At 38.5% G+C, this 15,698-nt stretch overlaps 5 protein-coding genes across 5 annotated transcripts; 3 read left to right on the plus strand and 2 right to left on the minus strand.

The window, feature by feature from the left end:
• The first annotated feature begins 80 nt into the window (after nucleotides 1–80).
• BDF20DRAFT_698936 (uncharacterized protein) lies at nucleotides 81–941 on the plus strand. Its single transcript, XM_053076066.1, has 5 exons — nucleotides 81–301; nucleotides 360–433; nucleotides 517–597; nucleotides 679–721; nucleotides 794–941. Exons 2-5 carry the CDS (start codon nucleotides 364–366, stop codon nucleotides 882–884), a joined length of 285 nt encoding a protein of 94 aa, XP_052933557.1. The 5' UTR covers nucleotides 81–301; nucleotides 360–363; the 3' UTR covers nucleotides 885–941.
• On the minus strand, nucleotides 803–4,026 carry BDF20DRAFT_699117 (kinase-like domain-containing protein). The gene is made up of 4 exons (XM_053076067.1): nucleotides 3,816–4,026; nucleotides 2,605–3,745; nucleotides 1,628–2,518; nucleotides 803–1,516 (listed from the first exon to the last, which is right to left on the minus strand). The coding sequence occupies exons 2-4, from the start codon at nucleotides 3,683–3,685 to the stop codon at nucleotides 999–1,001; spliced, it is 2,490 nt and encodes an 829-aa protein (XP_052933558.1). The 5' UTR covers nucleotides 3,686–3,745; nucleotides 3,816–4,026; the 3' UTR covers nucleotides 803–998.
• A 3,162-nt stretch (nucleotides 4,027–7,188) lies between these two features.
• On the plus strand, nucleotides 7,189–8,216 carry BDF20DRAFT_886482 (uncharacterized protein). The gene has a single exon (XM_053081985.1). The coding sequence runs from the start codon at nucleotides 7,380–7,382 to the stop codon at nucleotides 8,013–8,015; it is 636 nt and encodes a 211-aa protein (XP_052933559.1). The 5' UTR covers nucleotides 7,189–7,379; the 3' UTR covers nucleotides 8,016–8,216.
• Nucleotides 8,217–9,370: 1,154 nt separating this feature from the next.
• BDF20DRAFT_825258 (ribosome biogenesis protein Nop53/GLTSCR2) lies at nucleotides 9,371–10,815 on the plus strand (the record flags this gene model as incomplete). Its single annotated transcript, XM_053077961.1, has 5 exons — nucleotides 9,371–9,516; nucleotides 9,619–9,686; nucleotides 9,784–10,035; nucleotides 10,112–10,393; nucleotides 10,427–10,815. 5 exons carry the CDS (start codon nucleotides 9,371–9,373, stop codon nucleotides 10,813–10,815), a joined length of 1,137 nt encoding a protein of 378 aa, XP_052933560.1.
• A 3,324-nt stretch (nucleotides 10,816–14,139) lies between these two features.
• On the minus strand, nucleotides 14,140–14,499 carry BDF20DRAFT_886489 (uncharacterized protein). The gene has a single exon (XM_053081986.1). It carries the CDS (start codon nucleotides 14,483–14,485, stop codon nucleotides 14,228–14,230), a length of 258 nt encoding a protein of 85 aa, XP_052933561.1. The 5' UTR covers nucleotides 14,486–14,499; the 3' UTR covers nucleotides 14,140–14,227.
• Between the last annotated feature and the right edge of the window lie 1,199 nt (nucleotides 14,500–15,698).

Consider the following 15,698-nt stretch of genomic DNA (forward strand, 5'->3'; position numbering starts at 1 on the left):
CATCCAAGGTCTTTAAAGCTATTTTTTGATAAAGAAGGCTGCATGATTTGCAAGTCACCTACGCCCCCACCCCCCACACAACTTTAAAAAAGTGACGAGTTCAAGGACTGTGACATTTTCAGAATTGAAAGCAAAATCTATGGTTACGCATGGATGAACAAAGCGGTAATGATTCACATGCTGACTATTGTAAGCAGGAATCTTCTATCCCATCATTTATTTTTTCGTCTTACTGTCTACCTTTTGTCCTCAAGAAAAAAAAAAAAACCAACCAAAATCTAGGCTATGGCTAAGAATTATAGTAAAGCTGTTGTTAACCCAAACTATTCAAGGAGAAACGAGCCTCATGGTGGTTTTAGATCGATGGAGGAATTTTATCCGTTCTATTTAGGGGAGCACTGCAATAAAATAAACAGAAGATTGCATATTCTAGGTAGTCCAAGAATTACTATGATCGAACTTTTACCATGGACTTGTAAAACCCCCTCCCGATTCACAGTTGAGTCTAACCTGTAGGCACAACCATAACGTACATTCTGACTATTCTGGCGATAAAACGACAAAAATTAAGATTATTGATTATTGGCATTATTCAAGGTAACATTCATGAGCTAAAGAAGGACACGACAGTCTACATACTGTAGTATAACCGCAGAATGACTGACGTTTGATGCATAGCTTATGCTTTCGCCTGGTTTGGCCACTTTGTTTTCGAGCAGAAGTAAGTGTTCTATTCCGTTGAAAGAATACAATTTGGGTATATGTATTAAAGTTGAGAAATTTTACTCTATAGTAAGCCTGCTACTTTTAGATACCCTATTTGGTCTTTTAGAGGAGACATGAAAATGTGGTTTGAGATCATGACAGGAAAGCGAGCACTTTAGGGCATATAGCAAAGACATAAATAGGTGCACCTTTATTGAATGCATTTGGTAGTGATTTCAAATTGAAATAGTTGACTCATAGTGTTGAACAGTTAACTGCTTTCGTATCGTTATCTAAACCCTCATTTTTAACAGGTAATTCAAAATGTCTGTTGCCGAAGGTCTTTGGCTAGGTTCGTTGGCCAAGCCTTTCTTTAGTAAATAAAAGAAGGGTGCAAACTTTCGATTAATAGGTTTCGACGAAAAGTTAACCGTGCCATTGTGTCGATTTCTTCCTAGAATATGATGGTAAAAATCTGAATCACTCAGCTCTGCCGTCATGAGCTCTGCAATAATTAAGCTAGCCATAAATACATCGGAAGCTTTGCAGAATTCATGGTCTCTCAGCATTTCTGGAGAGGCCACATTTTTAGTCCATGATACACCTTCTTTGTCTAAGTGAATGACGGATTGGCCTTCTCTAAATTCTATACAGGAACCGAAATCTGTCACCCAGCCTGTTCCTGAAGAGTCAATTAAAAAATTCTCCAGTTTCAGATCGACAATTCCTATATTCAAACTATGCGCGTCTGCTAGAGTGGAGAACAGACAAATGGCTGCTTGTAACACTTCCTGTGGTTGAATAAGATCCACTAGCGTACGCATTCAAAGAGAGTCGCAAAAAAAGAAAAAAAATGAAATAAAAAGTGTCATTTAGCAATACATCATAGGAACTAGGGGCTTGAGATTCAAGTTGTATTTACTTCTCTTGTTCAGATAAGTTCTCGCATCTCCGTTTGACACATAGTTCTGTATTATATACAACCTTGGATGTGACAGTCCTTTTTTTGATGCATGCATTTTGCTTTCTTCTACCACATGCCGCTGACAATAGGTCCATCCTATATACCGATTCACATATCGACAGGCGGATAACTTGGCAGCAAACTGCAGCTCTCGAATCGCTTGTGCTTCGAAAGGCGCATGACTAATCTTGTCGCGCTTCATTTTGCATGCTACTTCCAGTCCTTTATACGTTCCTAAACGAACTGCGCCAAACTGACCTTCCCCAATTAAGACATCGGATACAATCAAATGTCGATTTTGAAGTTGAAGCGAACCTTCGATACGTTCCTGGAAAGCATACTCCAGATTGCGGGTGTTTGCTCGCTTCTGACTGTTGCTACAGGCGGGAAGTGTGGTAGCTGTCGTCATTGCTATTTTGGAGGGTTGCTTGCTCTTGGGTTTTTTGGCCATACCATTCGTAGGTGCGGTTGTTGGTTTTGTTGTGAAAGTCTCGTTGCTGCTCACTTTTTTTTCTGTGCTGTATTTATATTCTGTCTGTGCTGGTGGAGTGATAAATGTTGTCAATTTTCTTTCCAGTTTTGATTGGCGAGAGGATGGATTCGTTCGAATGGCTACCGTGGGGTGTGACAGATTCTTTTCGAGAAGGGTGGATGCTTGCTGTTGTTGCATGTCTTCCTCCTCGTGGGTGGCTGCCACGCTTGGTGCACCACTCTCTTGAATGCCCTCCGTCATGTGCTTGATCTTTTTGGCAGGCGGCCGATAAGCTCTTCGTCGTGTGGCATATCTTTGATTGCCAATATTGGGTAGGATGTTCGATTCATCAATCTGCACGTATTTTTGTGAGATCACTACAGAAGTAGGAGAACAGAGAAAAACAACGTCAGTTTTAAAGCGGTGTTCATGCGTGCTAACCATGTGTGTGATACTCCTTTACAATCTGTATTATTTGTTGAGTGAATATTATTATCTTCTGATTCTGCTTCTCGTTTTATTGCAATGGTTAGGTTGTTCACGGTCTCTTGCTGGCCAGCTACTTGTTCGTCTTCATCCTCCAGAGCTATGGTGGCTATGGACGACAGACTACTCGAGGTATCGCTTCTCAATGAATCGACCGATTGACTGATGGACATGGGGGGGTTACGATGGTTTCTTTTCGGTCGCTCTTTGTATTGAAGGGGAGGTGTGTGCTCCAGATGGAACAACGACTGATGATGACGATGGGTAGTACTTGTATCAAGACTATTGTGCAGTGCGTTATATGAAAATGCTACTCCATCTTGAGCTTGGGTATCTTTAGAGTAGACAATGTCGGCAGGTATTTGGTTGATAATGAGGTTAGTAGGAATATTACTATAGTAATTGATTATAACGCTATTATTGGGTAGAACACTACTGTCGTCGTTGCTATCTTGGGTATCATTAAAAATGTTTATAATCCGCTTATTTTTGATGCTGATATGGCTTGTATTGTGGTTGACAATGTTGATGTTGGCATCGCTGTCTTGGCTCAGTACTGTTCCTGAGGCGGTGAATGTCATTTGTTTCTGGCGTCGTTCCGATGGTGGTTGTTGCGACTGACTACCGACAGTCTCCGTTGAATAGTCTTCCTCTTCTTCTTCCTCTTCCTGCAGTTGCCATTGGTGTTTTGCGTGCTTTTTCATAGAAGACTTTGAATGAGTACTACCGTTTGACAATGCTGATGTTCGATGGGGGGAGTGTTTTTTGCTGCAGTTCTTTTTATGGTGATTTTTCTTTTTCAGTTTCTTTTTGACGCGATTTTCATCAGCATCTTTACGTTTGAATGAGCGACCAAGAGCATTTTTTTCTTTGTTGCTTTGTCGTTTCTTGTTGTCAGTTTTAGCACAACACTTCCACTTTTTCTCGTGAATGCCATGCTCTTTTGTGGTAGAAACAGCAGTAGCAGTAGCAGCGGCAGGAGCAGTAGCAGCAGCCATGGAGCTTTCTATATCACATACTGTCATGTCATCTTTAAGGATTTCTTGTGGGATGGTCATTTTTTCGTAGTTGGGGGCACTTTAGAGAACAATGAAATGAAAGAGCAAAAGGAAGAAGGACTTTTTAAAAAAACAACAATCAATAACAATGCGTTTTAATTTTTCCAAAAAGGTACACTGCATCTCTTACATGCGGGTTACATGAAGCTAAAAAAGAATGCTTGGTGGAGAGTAGTCTTCTTCCTTCAACCCCTTAAAATTACAAACTCAATTTTTTTAGGTCTTTTTTCAAACTCTTTGAAGCCCTTCCATAACATGTTGACGTAGGAGGTTGCTCATACAATCCAATCTAGTCGCTATTTCCTACACTGGTATGAATGAAAGAAACACACTAACTCAAACACACACACACACACACACACATATATATATATAGAGAGAGAGAGAGAGAGAGAGAGAGAGAGAAGCATCTTTATGTTGTGTACCTTGTTTGCTTTTATACTTTCCAAGTACTGTTACAGGAGCCTTGGTGTTTTTCACAGTAGCAGAAAATAGTTGTTATTTGGTCGCATGAGTTGGCATCTGAAATCGAAAACCCCGCTCTCGTTTTAAAGCTCTCTCAGCTCTTTTCCAACTTTTGCACTTTGTTACAAACCCAAAAAAGAAAAAAAAAATGGGGCTTTCGATTTTCCTTTCCTGTCTGCTATTTTGGTATTTTCTGTTCAAATACACGCCACCGCCTGATAGCCAGAAACAACCCACGTCCTCGCTACCACTGTCATTCCTGGTCCTTAGCAACGAAGAGGCTGAAGCAGAAAACGGAACAAACGCCATGTCCACTACACCCACGTCGGAGACAGGCAGCGCCAACAGCAGCACGACCTCTACTACTAATGTCAAAGAACGTGATATTGTGAAGGGTCTTGTAAAGAAAATCAAAGGTTTGGAAAAGGAAAAGGAAAACTTACTCAAACAAGTGGAGTCGATCGGTCCTTTGAAGAACAAGCTTGAAGAACTTCAATTAGAAAAAGAGCAATCCAAAGAAACGTTGGTTCATGTTATAAACACAGCAGATGAGCTGAGAAAAGAAGTGGAAGAACTGAAAAAGTCGAAAACTGAAGCAGAAGAGGCATCATCACCACCGCCACCACTACAGACAAACGATGATAACGCTCACGCAGAGCGGCTACAGCAAAAGGAAAAAGAACTCCAGCAATTACAAGAGCAACTGAAGGCATTGTCCGACGAAAAGGAGGCGTTATTAGCGAGCCAACAGCAGCAGCAACAAGAAAAGACGGAACTGGCGGATAAACTCAATGCTGAACTGAGACAACTTCAAACGACGAAGGATGAAATTGAGTTGAAACACAAAACGTTGGAAGAAAAGCATCAGCAGTTGCTGGATGCCAACAAAAAAGCCAAATCGAATACAGATCTTCAAAGTAAACTAAAGGATAAGATTAAGCAGAATGTGGAGCTTGAAAGAAAGTTGAACCAGCAAACGGAGCAATGGCAAAAAGAAAAGAAGGAATTACAGTCTCAATTAGATACTGCCCTTTCTTCTGCTGAGCAAAAGGATGGACAACTTCAGAAAGATCTCGAATCTTCTCAGAATGAACTGAAGCATCTTAAAGAAGAGATGACAACAGTAGAACGACAATGGAAGGAAAAATTAACTACCGCAGAACATAGTCTAAAAGAGGCTGAAGAAAAGAAAAAAAACGATCTGAAGGCAACCAAGAAAAAAGTAGCTCAATTAGAAAAAAGCCTATCAGAATCAACGGCAGCTAAATCCAGCTTGGAAAAGCAGCTCAAAGAGTTGAAAGAGTCAGCAGAAAAAGAGAAAGAAGCGGCTGCAAACAGTGAGCAAAAGGATGAACAAGAAGAAAAAGTGAAGGCATTAGAAGAGGAGCTATCTAACAACCAACAGACAGTGGCTGAATTAAAAGGACGAGTAGAAGAGCTTACAAAGCAACTTCAATCCATGACAGACAAGAACAACACCCTGTCCAGAGAGCTTACTACTGTCAGAGAAACGACAGATGCTCAACAAAAGGAGAAAGACACCACGATCACCCAAGTTCGCCATGAATTAGAGCAAGTGAAAAAGGCGCTGAAAGAATCAGAGGCACTTCTTCAGCATACGACTGAACAGCAAACCCAGCTTGAAAAGGAAAAGACCAGGCTCACCGAACAACTTTCCGATGCTGAAGCCAACTTACAAGACACGCTTAAAAACTTGAAAGATACAGATGACCTTCAAAAAAAGTACAGCGATTTGGAAACAAAATTAAAACAAACAACAACAAAAATGAGGGATACGGATGAAGCCTTGAAAGTAGCAAAGGACATGCTTCATGAGCGTGATCAAGAGTTAGACACTGCACGAAAATCACTGGACGCTGTTCAAAGACGACTTTCTGCTGCTGAATCAGAAAAAGCGCAACTGCAACAAGAAGTGGATCACCTGAAAAAGGAGCAAAAGAGGCTTCAGACGCAGCTGCAGTCCAATCAGTCAGACATTGCCATTTTACAAAAAGAGCGTAAAGAAGCACTTGAACAAAAAGACAGGATGTTTGATGAATATCAATTGAAGCAAGCCGAATTTGAGTCTTCTCAAAGTAACGCTGAACAGCTCCAACACCGTTTGAAAGAAGCAGAACGACTGATGGAAGAGGCAAATTCTAAGCTGTCTGATTTGGAAGAATCGCAACAAGTGGCTGAAGAGACAAAACGAGTGGCGGATGAACGCCAAAAGCAATGGGACGAACAGAAACAGCGGTTGGAAGAAGATTTGAAGCAGAGAATCGAAGCAGTGGCTCGTCTCACGGCGCAACTCACCTCAGCAGAATCCCATGCTCAGACTTTGGAAGCACAGACGAGTACGCTGAAAGAGAAGTGCGACGATTTTGAAAAGGAGCGTCAGACAAAAAAGCAAGAAATGGAACATTTAGAAAAGGAAAAGGAAGATTGGATGAATAAAGCAAAAACTTTGGAACAACAGTTGGTTCAACAACGCAAAGAAATTGAGACAAAAGACATGTTGGAAAAGGAATTAGAAGAAGTAAAAGAAAAGAAGGAAGCACTTGAAAAGAGTCACAAGAAAGAATTGGAAGACTTGAAAGCTAGAGAATCATATTTGAAAAGCTTAAACAAGACATTGAAAGATGAGGTCCGAAAATTATCAAAATCACAATTATTACAACAGCAAGCATTCCCATTGTCCACATCCTCTTCAGCCAATCATATATCCTCTATGACTACTACACCTACGCCTACATCCTCTACTAGTCAACGTAATTCGATAGACATCAACAACAAGACACGTAATACAGCCTCTGTGAATATCTCCCGTCCATCGATAGATTACCACCATAAGCGCTCACCTTCTGCTGTATCGGTTTCTTCATCTACAGCCTACAGTACGAAGGAAGAAGAAGAAATCAATCTAGAATACCTACGCAATGTCATCATCAAATTTTTGGAATCGAAGGCAACACGCCCTCAATTGATCCCTGTCTTGACAATGATGTTGAAATTTACACCTGAAGAAATTACAAAACTACAGCAAGTTCTTTAAAAAAGCTGGCTCTCTTTTCTTGTCGGCGAATCAATTTTTTCTTTTTTGCATTAAGAACAGAAATAAAAATAAAAATAAAAAAAAAAGATTCCATTTGTTTCCTTTGGAATTTTTTTGCATAATTCTGACATTTTTCTATAACGTTTCTTTCGTCTTCTTCTCTCTGATAAAAGTATGAGTTATTATTACAAACAAACGACTACAACAACGACTTCTGACGGGAAAACTTCTACTACCACCACAAACACCACCACAGGTGATGGCGACGATTATGTCAGTACGAGTTCTGTTATTGTTCGCGAGTTAAACGATAACGAAGACTTTGATTTGGATCATTTGGAGACTACGGAAGACTACGAAATCAGAGATGAAGATAGATTGACAAAGTACGATTTCTATGCTCTCATGAACAGTACATTGATTGGAAAAGATGGAGCAGTAGAGGATGACGACGAAGAGGATGACGACTTCTTTTCAAGTGAAAGCGATTCGGAGATAGAAGAACATTGGTTTCCTTCTTTGACGAGAAACTCCATTATACAATTCTTAGACGACCCAGAACAAGAAAGCTACATGTATGACGATACATTAGACACAAAAGTACAGATCGAAGAGAAGGAGGAGGATGACATAGATGATGATACTATAGAAGAAGACGATGACGAAGATGATGCTGATGATACTCATAAGAACCACATGCGTAATTCTTACGGTAAAAGACAAAGACGCCATCACTCCAGAAAGAAGCGCTCAAAGAGACCAAAGAGATCTGAGCAAGTCCAAGTCGAAGTGATCCCCTTATTGATTTAGCTGTCTTTAATTACCTGAAGAGACAAGCAATAAATATGCAATTTGACGCGTTGAACATTTCTTCCTATATTCACAAAACAGTTATTCAATTCTTTTGATTCTCTCAATGTATTTCACGCTCTTTAAACTAGACAGCATCACTTTACATTTCAATTCTTGATCCATTGAAATGTTTACTGTGCAAAAAAAAAAAAAAAAAAAGCTGCATTCGTACAAATAGATATAGTATACTTTCTTGGCTATTGTTATGCTTTTCTTTGGGGAAATAATAAAAGGCGGAATATCAAAAACTAAAAACTAAGTGTCAGATGCTAAGATTTAAAGACATGAAACTAACGTTTTAGATTTGGCATATATAGAACCTCTCACAGTTCGTTCATTTTTAATTCTTTTTTTTTTGGTGCTATGTTCTATTCTAGCAGCAATCAATTCATTCTTTCATGCATACTCTATGCAATATAAGCTTGTAAATACCTGCGGCATCTAAAAATGACATTGTCAACTTGTTAAAGACATCAAAGATGGTCTCACAAAATAGCCAACGAACTAAGTGGTCAATTTTCCTATTGTTGAAAGAGCCAGACCTTTTCTAGGCATATTGAAGAGCTTGATAGTTGCATCAGCCTATTCGGCTTTTAGCTTTCAATTCAACACAGCTTCATCCACTTGAGTTGCGTACCGCATTGGTTCGTGTCATCCCGAAACGATTGCTTTGTGAAATGGGTATCAACAATGAATTGAATGTAGCCCATCCGCGATAACTATTATGGATTTGTTGGATAACATCAAGAAATTTAAAGAAACGAATTTCTTTAATTACTTCAGCTAGATGAGGAGTTTGGCAGCACTACAATCCACGACAATCTCTTGCCTTTCGTTGTTCTCTAGCAAGGTTCCCAATGCCTTTTTAAATGTATTGTAGTTAATCTGTAAATACTATTTGTCATGCTATCTTTGATTTAAAATATAGTCGATGTCAATGGGTGAAATTGGAGCATCAGTTACTCTTTGAGATTCAAGGTTATCAGTGTAGAGTGGTCAACAAAAAAAACGATGAGATTGATATATCTATCACAATAAATGACATTTCAGCTGGAATAAAGATTGATAAAGATATTAATGGTGTTGATAGACTACGCCAATTGCGCGCATCATTGTAGCGTCAATATCAACAACCTCAAACAGCTTCTCCCCGCCCCCTTTTTTATATAAAATAAGGATTGCTGAGTTTTTATTCCGTGACTACTGCAGTGACCACCCTTTTTTATTGTAGCCATCTGTTGGCAAATTCAAACAAAAAAGAGTTTTTTTTTGGGCCATTTTATACCTTTCCGTGCATATAACAGGACGTCGTTATGGATTCAACCGCAATTACACAACAACAACAGCAACAAAAGAAACTACAGCCTAGCCGTAAAGGTAAAAAGGCTTGGCGTAAGAATATTGATATAACAGATGTTGAAGAGGGGCAGGAAGAATTACGAGCCGTTGAAAGAGTCATGTAAGCTGATCGATCTGGAAAGATCAAGATGGTGTGATAGCCGTTTTCTGTTGATTTTTTACTATTGTTATGAATATTCTAACAATGATTTTAATGAAACAGTGGTGGGGATGCTGAAGCACTGAAAGACGATGAATTATTTACTATCGATACAGAAGGTGATAATAAAGGTAGGGTTATTAAAAAAAGGAAGAAATGAAAAACGCTGTCGTATGGTAATATATCTACAGCCTTGTTGATTTACTCATGAATCAACACTTTTATTAGTAAAAAGACAATTAGCAAAGGAGAAGCCTCTTCGTGTCGATGAGATTTTACAACAACGATCTGCAGTACCTGCTGTGCAAACCAAAAAGAATCCCTTCAAAAAACCAGAAATGTCAGATAAAATTGCTTCGAAGCATGAATATAATACTCTAAAGCGCAAATTGGAAAGCAATGCGTCTATTACGAATAAAAAGAAGAAGAACGAGAAGAAAAACGCTAGTACAAATAAATCTTACGACCTGTGGGGCGATGGTAAGGCTGAAAAAGGATAGTAGTAAGAGGATGAGGAAACACATTTGTACTGAGCACACTTATTCGTCTTACTTAGACTCCATGGAAGAGGATTCACAACCAGCCAACGATTTCACACCAGCTCCCAAAAAGCCTAAAGCTCCCAAGACATTTTCTGAAAAACCCACGGCTTTACATCATATTCCAGCCGTTGATACACCAGCAGGTGGACAGTCGTATAACCCTACTATGGAAGACCATCAACAACTTATCATTAAAGCTTCAGAAGTTGAACAACGCAAAGTGGATCTTCTCAAGCAACTGCAGGAACAGCTTTCTTATCGTGAAGAGCTGAAACAATTAAAAGATGAACTGGCAGGTAGTGAAATCACAGCGGATGGTAAACTAACAGTGAAGGACAGTCTAGAAGACGATGAGGATCTCGAAGATAAACCGGAAGATGATGAACAGATCAAGAAGCAGAAAGCAGCTAAACGTAAAACTCGACAAGAGCGACAAAAGTCACATCGTCTTGCTACTGCCGAATTAGAAAAGAAACAGAAGAAACAAGAAAAGCTTATTCGTCAACAAATTGATCAATTGAGAGCAATTGAGAAAGAGCTGGTTGAACGTATGGAGGAATTGGATAAACTAGCAGAAGAAAGAGGCATCAAGAGGGAAGAAGAGGATAAGAAGGGCAAAAAGAGACTAGGCAAGTACTTTGTTCCAGAATTACCAGTGGATGTACAGTTAACAGACGAACTTTGTGAGACACTTCGTCAATTAAAGGTAAGTTTTTGAAGCCTGTTTTAGAGGTACATAGTGTGGTATTCTCACCAGTATTTTTTTTTCATTGCGAATAGCCCGAAGGCAATATATTCCGTGATCGTTTCCACAGCTTCATGAAGCGTAATATTATTGAACCAAGAGTTCCTGTTGCTCCCAGCCGAAAGTATAAACTCAAGGAATACGAAAGACGATCTTACAAGAACTTTAAATAACTTTAGAATTTTGCAATCAATAAAGGATGCTAAATTAGCTGATTTGAGCACGTTTCAGTAACAGTAACCATTAGGAAAGTCGTATTTTCTTCAATCCCGAGATGCAGTATCCATGCAGCAATTATAGTGAAAGAACAGTTTTGAAAAACCTTTGCTCACTTTACTTAACCGTTAAAGTATAGAAATCATCCATTGAAACATTATATTACTTAAGATTTAAGTGATTATATCCGGAAACCTAATTTTTTATCATCGAATACAGCAACAACAATTTTTCTCTGCATCCTGCGCAACTGATCCAATTGAACATGAGGTAGTCTCCCTCACGAGCGCCGCAAGCCGACCACCCTAGGGTGATTAGCAAGCGTGTGTTGCAAAATTGAGTCCCTCCAATTATGTCTTCACGATCCCGTCCAAAAATCCTAATGTTTGCAGTTTCCTATATTTGCAGGTAATTCTAAAAATGGATACGTTTCTGTTTGATCTTTATGTGGAGCAATGGTTGAGTCTGTGAAAGACTATATTAGGTTCATTTGCTCACGATGATGGCAATTGAAGGGTCTATCGCTCTTCAAATTGAAGATAGTATACTTGTTCGAATAAAGGTTTTGTAACAGAAATATTACCCTTCATATGCAGTTTGACATAAGCAAGGCTTTCAAAATCACTTAATACTTGACTTTGAAAAGGATAAGTAGCACCATATACTTTTTCGTTAGTTACCCAAGGTGAAATCTGTGGGTTGACTTGCGGGAGAAATGGTCCTATTAATCCTCTATGTCCTTTTAATAGATGTCTCGAATGTCTTGCTACATCGATAAGTTACTAGAGCCGTTCGTCTCATTACTATGTTGGCTAATATATTGCGCTGTAACTTATTTAATTTAGGTTGTCTGATTTGATCGTTTAAATGCGATTTTACAGTATGTGGTTAGAAGATGGAGAGTAGTTGTATGGAAAGCATTCAGTTTAGACTTCGGATAATTATTGGTATTTGAATTCATATACAGGAGATGGCACCTTCTTTTTTTAGCAGCCTTCATTATATGAAGGTCAAATCGAACATAATAGAACCGATGTTTTAATCGAAGTGTGGATTTTTCGCATAGAGTAAATACCACAGATTAAAAGAATAAATAGAGAAATAAGTTATTGATTTAGCACTGCATATGCATTTTGGAATCTACGAGAAAATATAGAGGAGTTTTCGTAAAAGAAACACTGCAGTTTCTGAAGCACAGTCAAAAAGCGATTGTTACTTTGCTTACTTTCAACAGAAATGCTTTATCGGTTATACACATTTATTGTATAGTCTGAGCTGACTTTGTTGTACCTTTTTTGTTTGACCAGTTGCTGATAACTTTGCATTTCAAGTCCGTTTTCAGGGCATGAGTATTATTGGCTAATTTGTAGTTAGTTCGTCCTGGCCATCAGGGCTTAATGTCTACATGCCCAATTTTTTTTTTTTTTTTTTTTTTTTTTAGTAAACAGGCAAAATATGCATGGCATGGCACTTGTAAATAAATAGTAATTGTTTAACCAAGATTGTAATTTCATCAAATACAAAACTTTATACAAACATTAAAGACCAAAAATACGCTTGTTACATACGTCAAAGAAATAATAACATCTTTTATTATGACAATTAGTACTGACAAAGATAAATCCTAAAAATAATGAAAGATGATACCGTCATTTCGCAGGGCTTACAACACTTCTATTCTCCGGTTGACGTACAATTCTTGGTATATCAGCCTGCTTGATACTCTAGAATGTATATAAAGGGAAGTTAGATAGATAAATCAGCAGAGCATTAAGAAGGTACCCAGGTATAGCCTTACCGGGAGCATGGTTCTCTATTTGTAAGTAATGAACCTTGTTAAACGTTGATCGAAGCACTCTACAATGGAGTTCATGTAAGAGATGCTCCATTCCTTTGCTGCCTCTGTAGGGCATTGACTATAACCCATGGTCAGCTTGTGTTTACTTCGATAGTAGGGAACTTGGTCTTGAAGTCTGTATCTTTAAAACATCACAAAGAGGAGCTGTGGTATTCGCTAGTTTTAATTAAAAAGTAAAAGGTAAAGAATATCACAAGAGAAAATAAAACACGAAAGATTAACGAAATCAAACCGCCGTCTTTACTTCTCTTTCAAAACAAACTAAAGAAAAAGAAAAGAAAACTAAGGATACTGCTATTAATAAAGACTTATAGTGTTCGCTGTCTACGAAATGATTGTATCGGGATCTATAGCTGACACTGATGTATTATGGTCCAATAATACTCAGTGAATCAGAGGTTTCCGTAAAAGAATAGATCTTCCCTTTAAGTGGATAATTACTCGTCCATCCCAGAGCGGATTGATTTGTAATGTGCTATCCTGGCAGATCCAGGGTGATCATGCAGCTACATCTATAATCTAATATCTATCGGCCACCAATTGTGTAGCTCAGATACTGTGGGAATGATTATAGATATTAGCTAGGAAGAGATATTCGTGCGTGGTGTTCTTTTGATTGCGTGAACAGTTGTTGTATTAATAAAGAGTGATTGAGCCTTTTTATCTCCAACCATACTTTATTTCCAGAGCAGGGAGCAGTACCGTGACCTACTATGTTCTGGTTGTTGAATCAATATATCCTACGAGTACATATACCAATCCTGCTATATACCTAAATGTCATATAGCCATAGATAATCTAAGTAAAATATATTTCATAAAGATAACCTGTTCAGATCTTATGTGAGGTAGCTAATCTCACATAAGAATTATCCTTAATCCATATTCTTTTCTTATTTTATCTTTATTTGTTATACATTTGATCTAAGGTTCAAATGTATGCAATCGAACACACCGCTTACCAAACGGGAACGAACATATGAGCAGTACTCATAGCTGAGATCAAGTTTTATTTTTACATTTCGTTAGACGTTTTGAGTGATTTACTCATATAATATATTGCCATCGTGCCTCAAGTACGACAGGAGCCATAGTAGCTACTATTATCATCTGACCTTTACCATTATTGCTTTTAAAAGTTTAAATAACAATAATAAAATAGTTCTGAGATGTATAATTTAACATGTTTTATTTTTTTGTTGGGAGGAGAATCACTCAAGGTGATGAAGCTCCTCTGTTTTCATTTGAAAGTACCATCAGCTTATTCTTTGGGAACTGTGACTGGAAAGACTGGGAACTAAAGTATCTTGGACTATACAAACATCTTTAGTTCGTGGTAGTAGATGTGGGGATAGTATGTAACGAATGTCTGCACAGTACCCAGACAGAACCATTGGCTTCCCAAGTTGCTACCTTCCATTACCTCGACTACATACTCAAATGGTACTCTCTTTTTAAGTTTAATCTCTGGCAAACATTCGAAGAACTTGACCCGCCTCTTTCCATGTCTGAATAGAAGAAAACAAAACGAGCATTTGTGCAACAATCCTTTGACCACCGAGCGAACCATGATCAAGATTAAACTCCTCTCTCTCTAGCGTCCCAATGCAGCAGTAGACCCTATTCTATGGGTACCAATGACAAGAGAAGAGCGCAGCATGCGATGCAATGCTTATCAATCCATCGAGCTTTAACACTCTCAAACCAAATAGAAGACCCCGTCTCTTTGCAACTCGACCCGAAATCACCATAGACTCTTATCCACTGGCGCAGCAGATGGCCTGCCTTATGCACCAACTTGTTGCGACTGGATCGATTTATTCATAACAATCCTGCAGACGATGTTCCTGACTGCATTGGACAATCACTTGTTTAATATTCCAGCATCTAAACTTGTTTTTTATCCTGTAACGCTTTCCTTCGCCTTTTTTCCCCTTGATCCTAAGGGATTTTTTAGAGCCACATGGCTATCTTTAACAAATTTTGAACGGACTAAGCAAAATTGGTCAATAGTTACTGCGTGCCATATAAAGACTCAATAAAATACAATCTTTAATCGTAATGAAGTGATTAGTTGTATTGTGTCAATAATAACCTTCAGAACTATAATCATCTGACTGTTATAAGTTGGGGGGGGTATCATTTGAGTGATTTTTGAAGGTCAGTTTGAGCGTGGGGAAGTGAGGAGATATTTGTGTGGATGATTGATGAAATAGCTAGGGCATATCGTCCATGTATTGGTAAATGAATCACGATAACGTGGCTACCAGAGAACTACTCCTGGAGTTCATCAGAAAGGCCTAGGGTTAACAATTCCCTATTCAGACATGGCATCAAAGACAGGGAAATAACGAGTCATTTCGACATTTGTTCAAAGCAATCAAGTAGTGTATTTTTTTTATTCTTGTTTTGTTTCCTTTTTTTTGAGGCAGAATTATAGACAGAGAGCACGGTCGTGTTGGGTACATAAGGCATACGCATAGTTTGATTATTTGTACGAAGGACCAGCTCGCAATGAAGTTCTTCATAGAAACTACTCAAAATCCAATCCTTCGCGCTACACAATACTGGAAGTAATATGTAGTGGAAAGAAAAGGATGAAGTATTATAATTTTCCTTACCAAACATAAGATAGTCAGTAAACGTATTATGTAGTCATATTAATTGATTAGGAAAAAGTAGATCGAAGATACAGTACGAATGGTTTGACTTTTATGGAGTAACATATGAAATATACAAATAGTATCGTTGACAATAAAAAAACATGACGGGGTGAGTGTTAA

This window comes from Mycotypha africana (genome assembly GCF_025528875.1).
Source record: "Mycotypha africana strain NRRL 2978 chromosome Unknown BDF20scaffold_9, whole genome shotgun sequence".
Lineage (NCBI taxonomy): Eukaryota > Fungi > Mucoromycota > Mucoromycetes > Mucorales > Mycotyphaceae > Mycotypha > Mycotypha africana.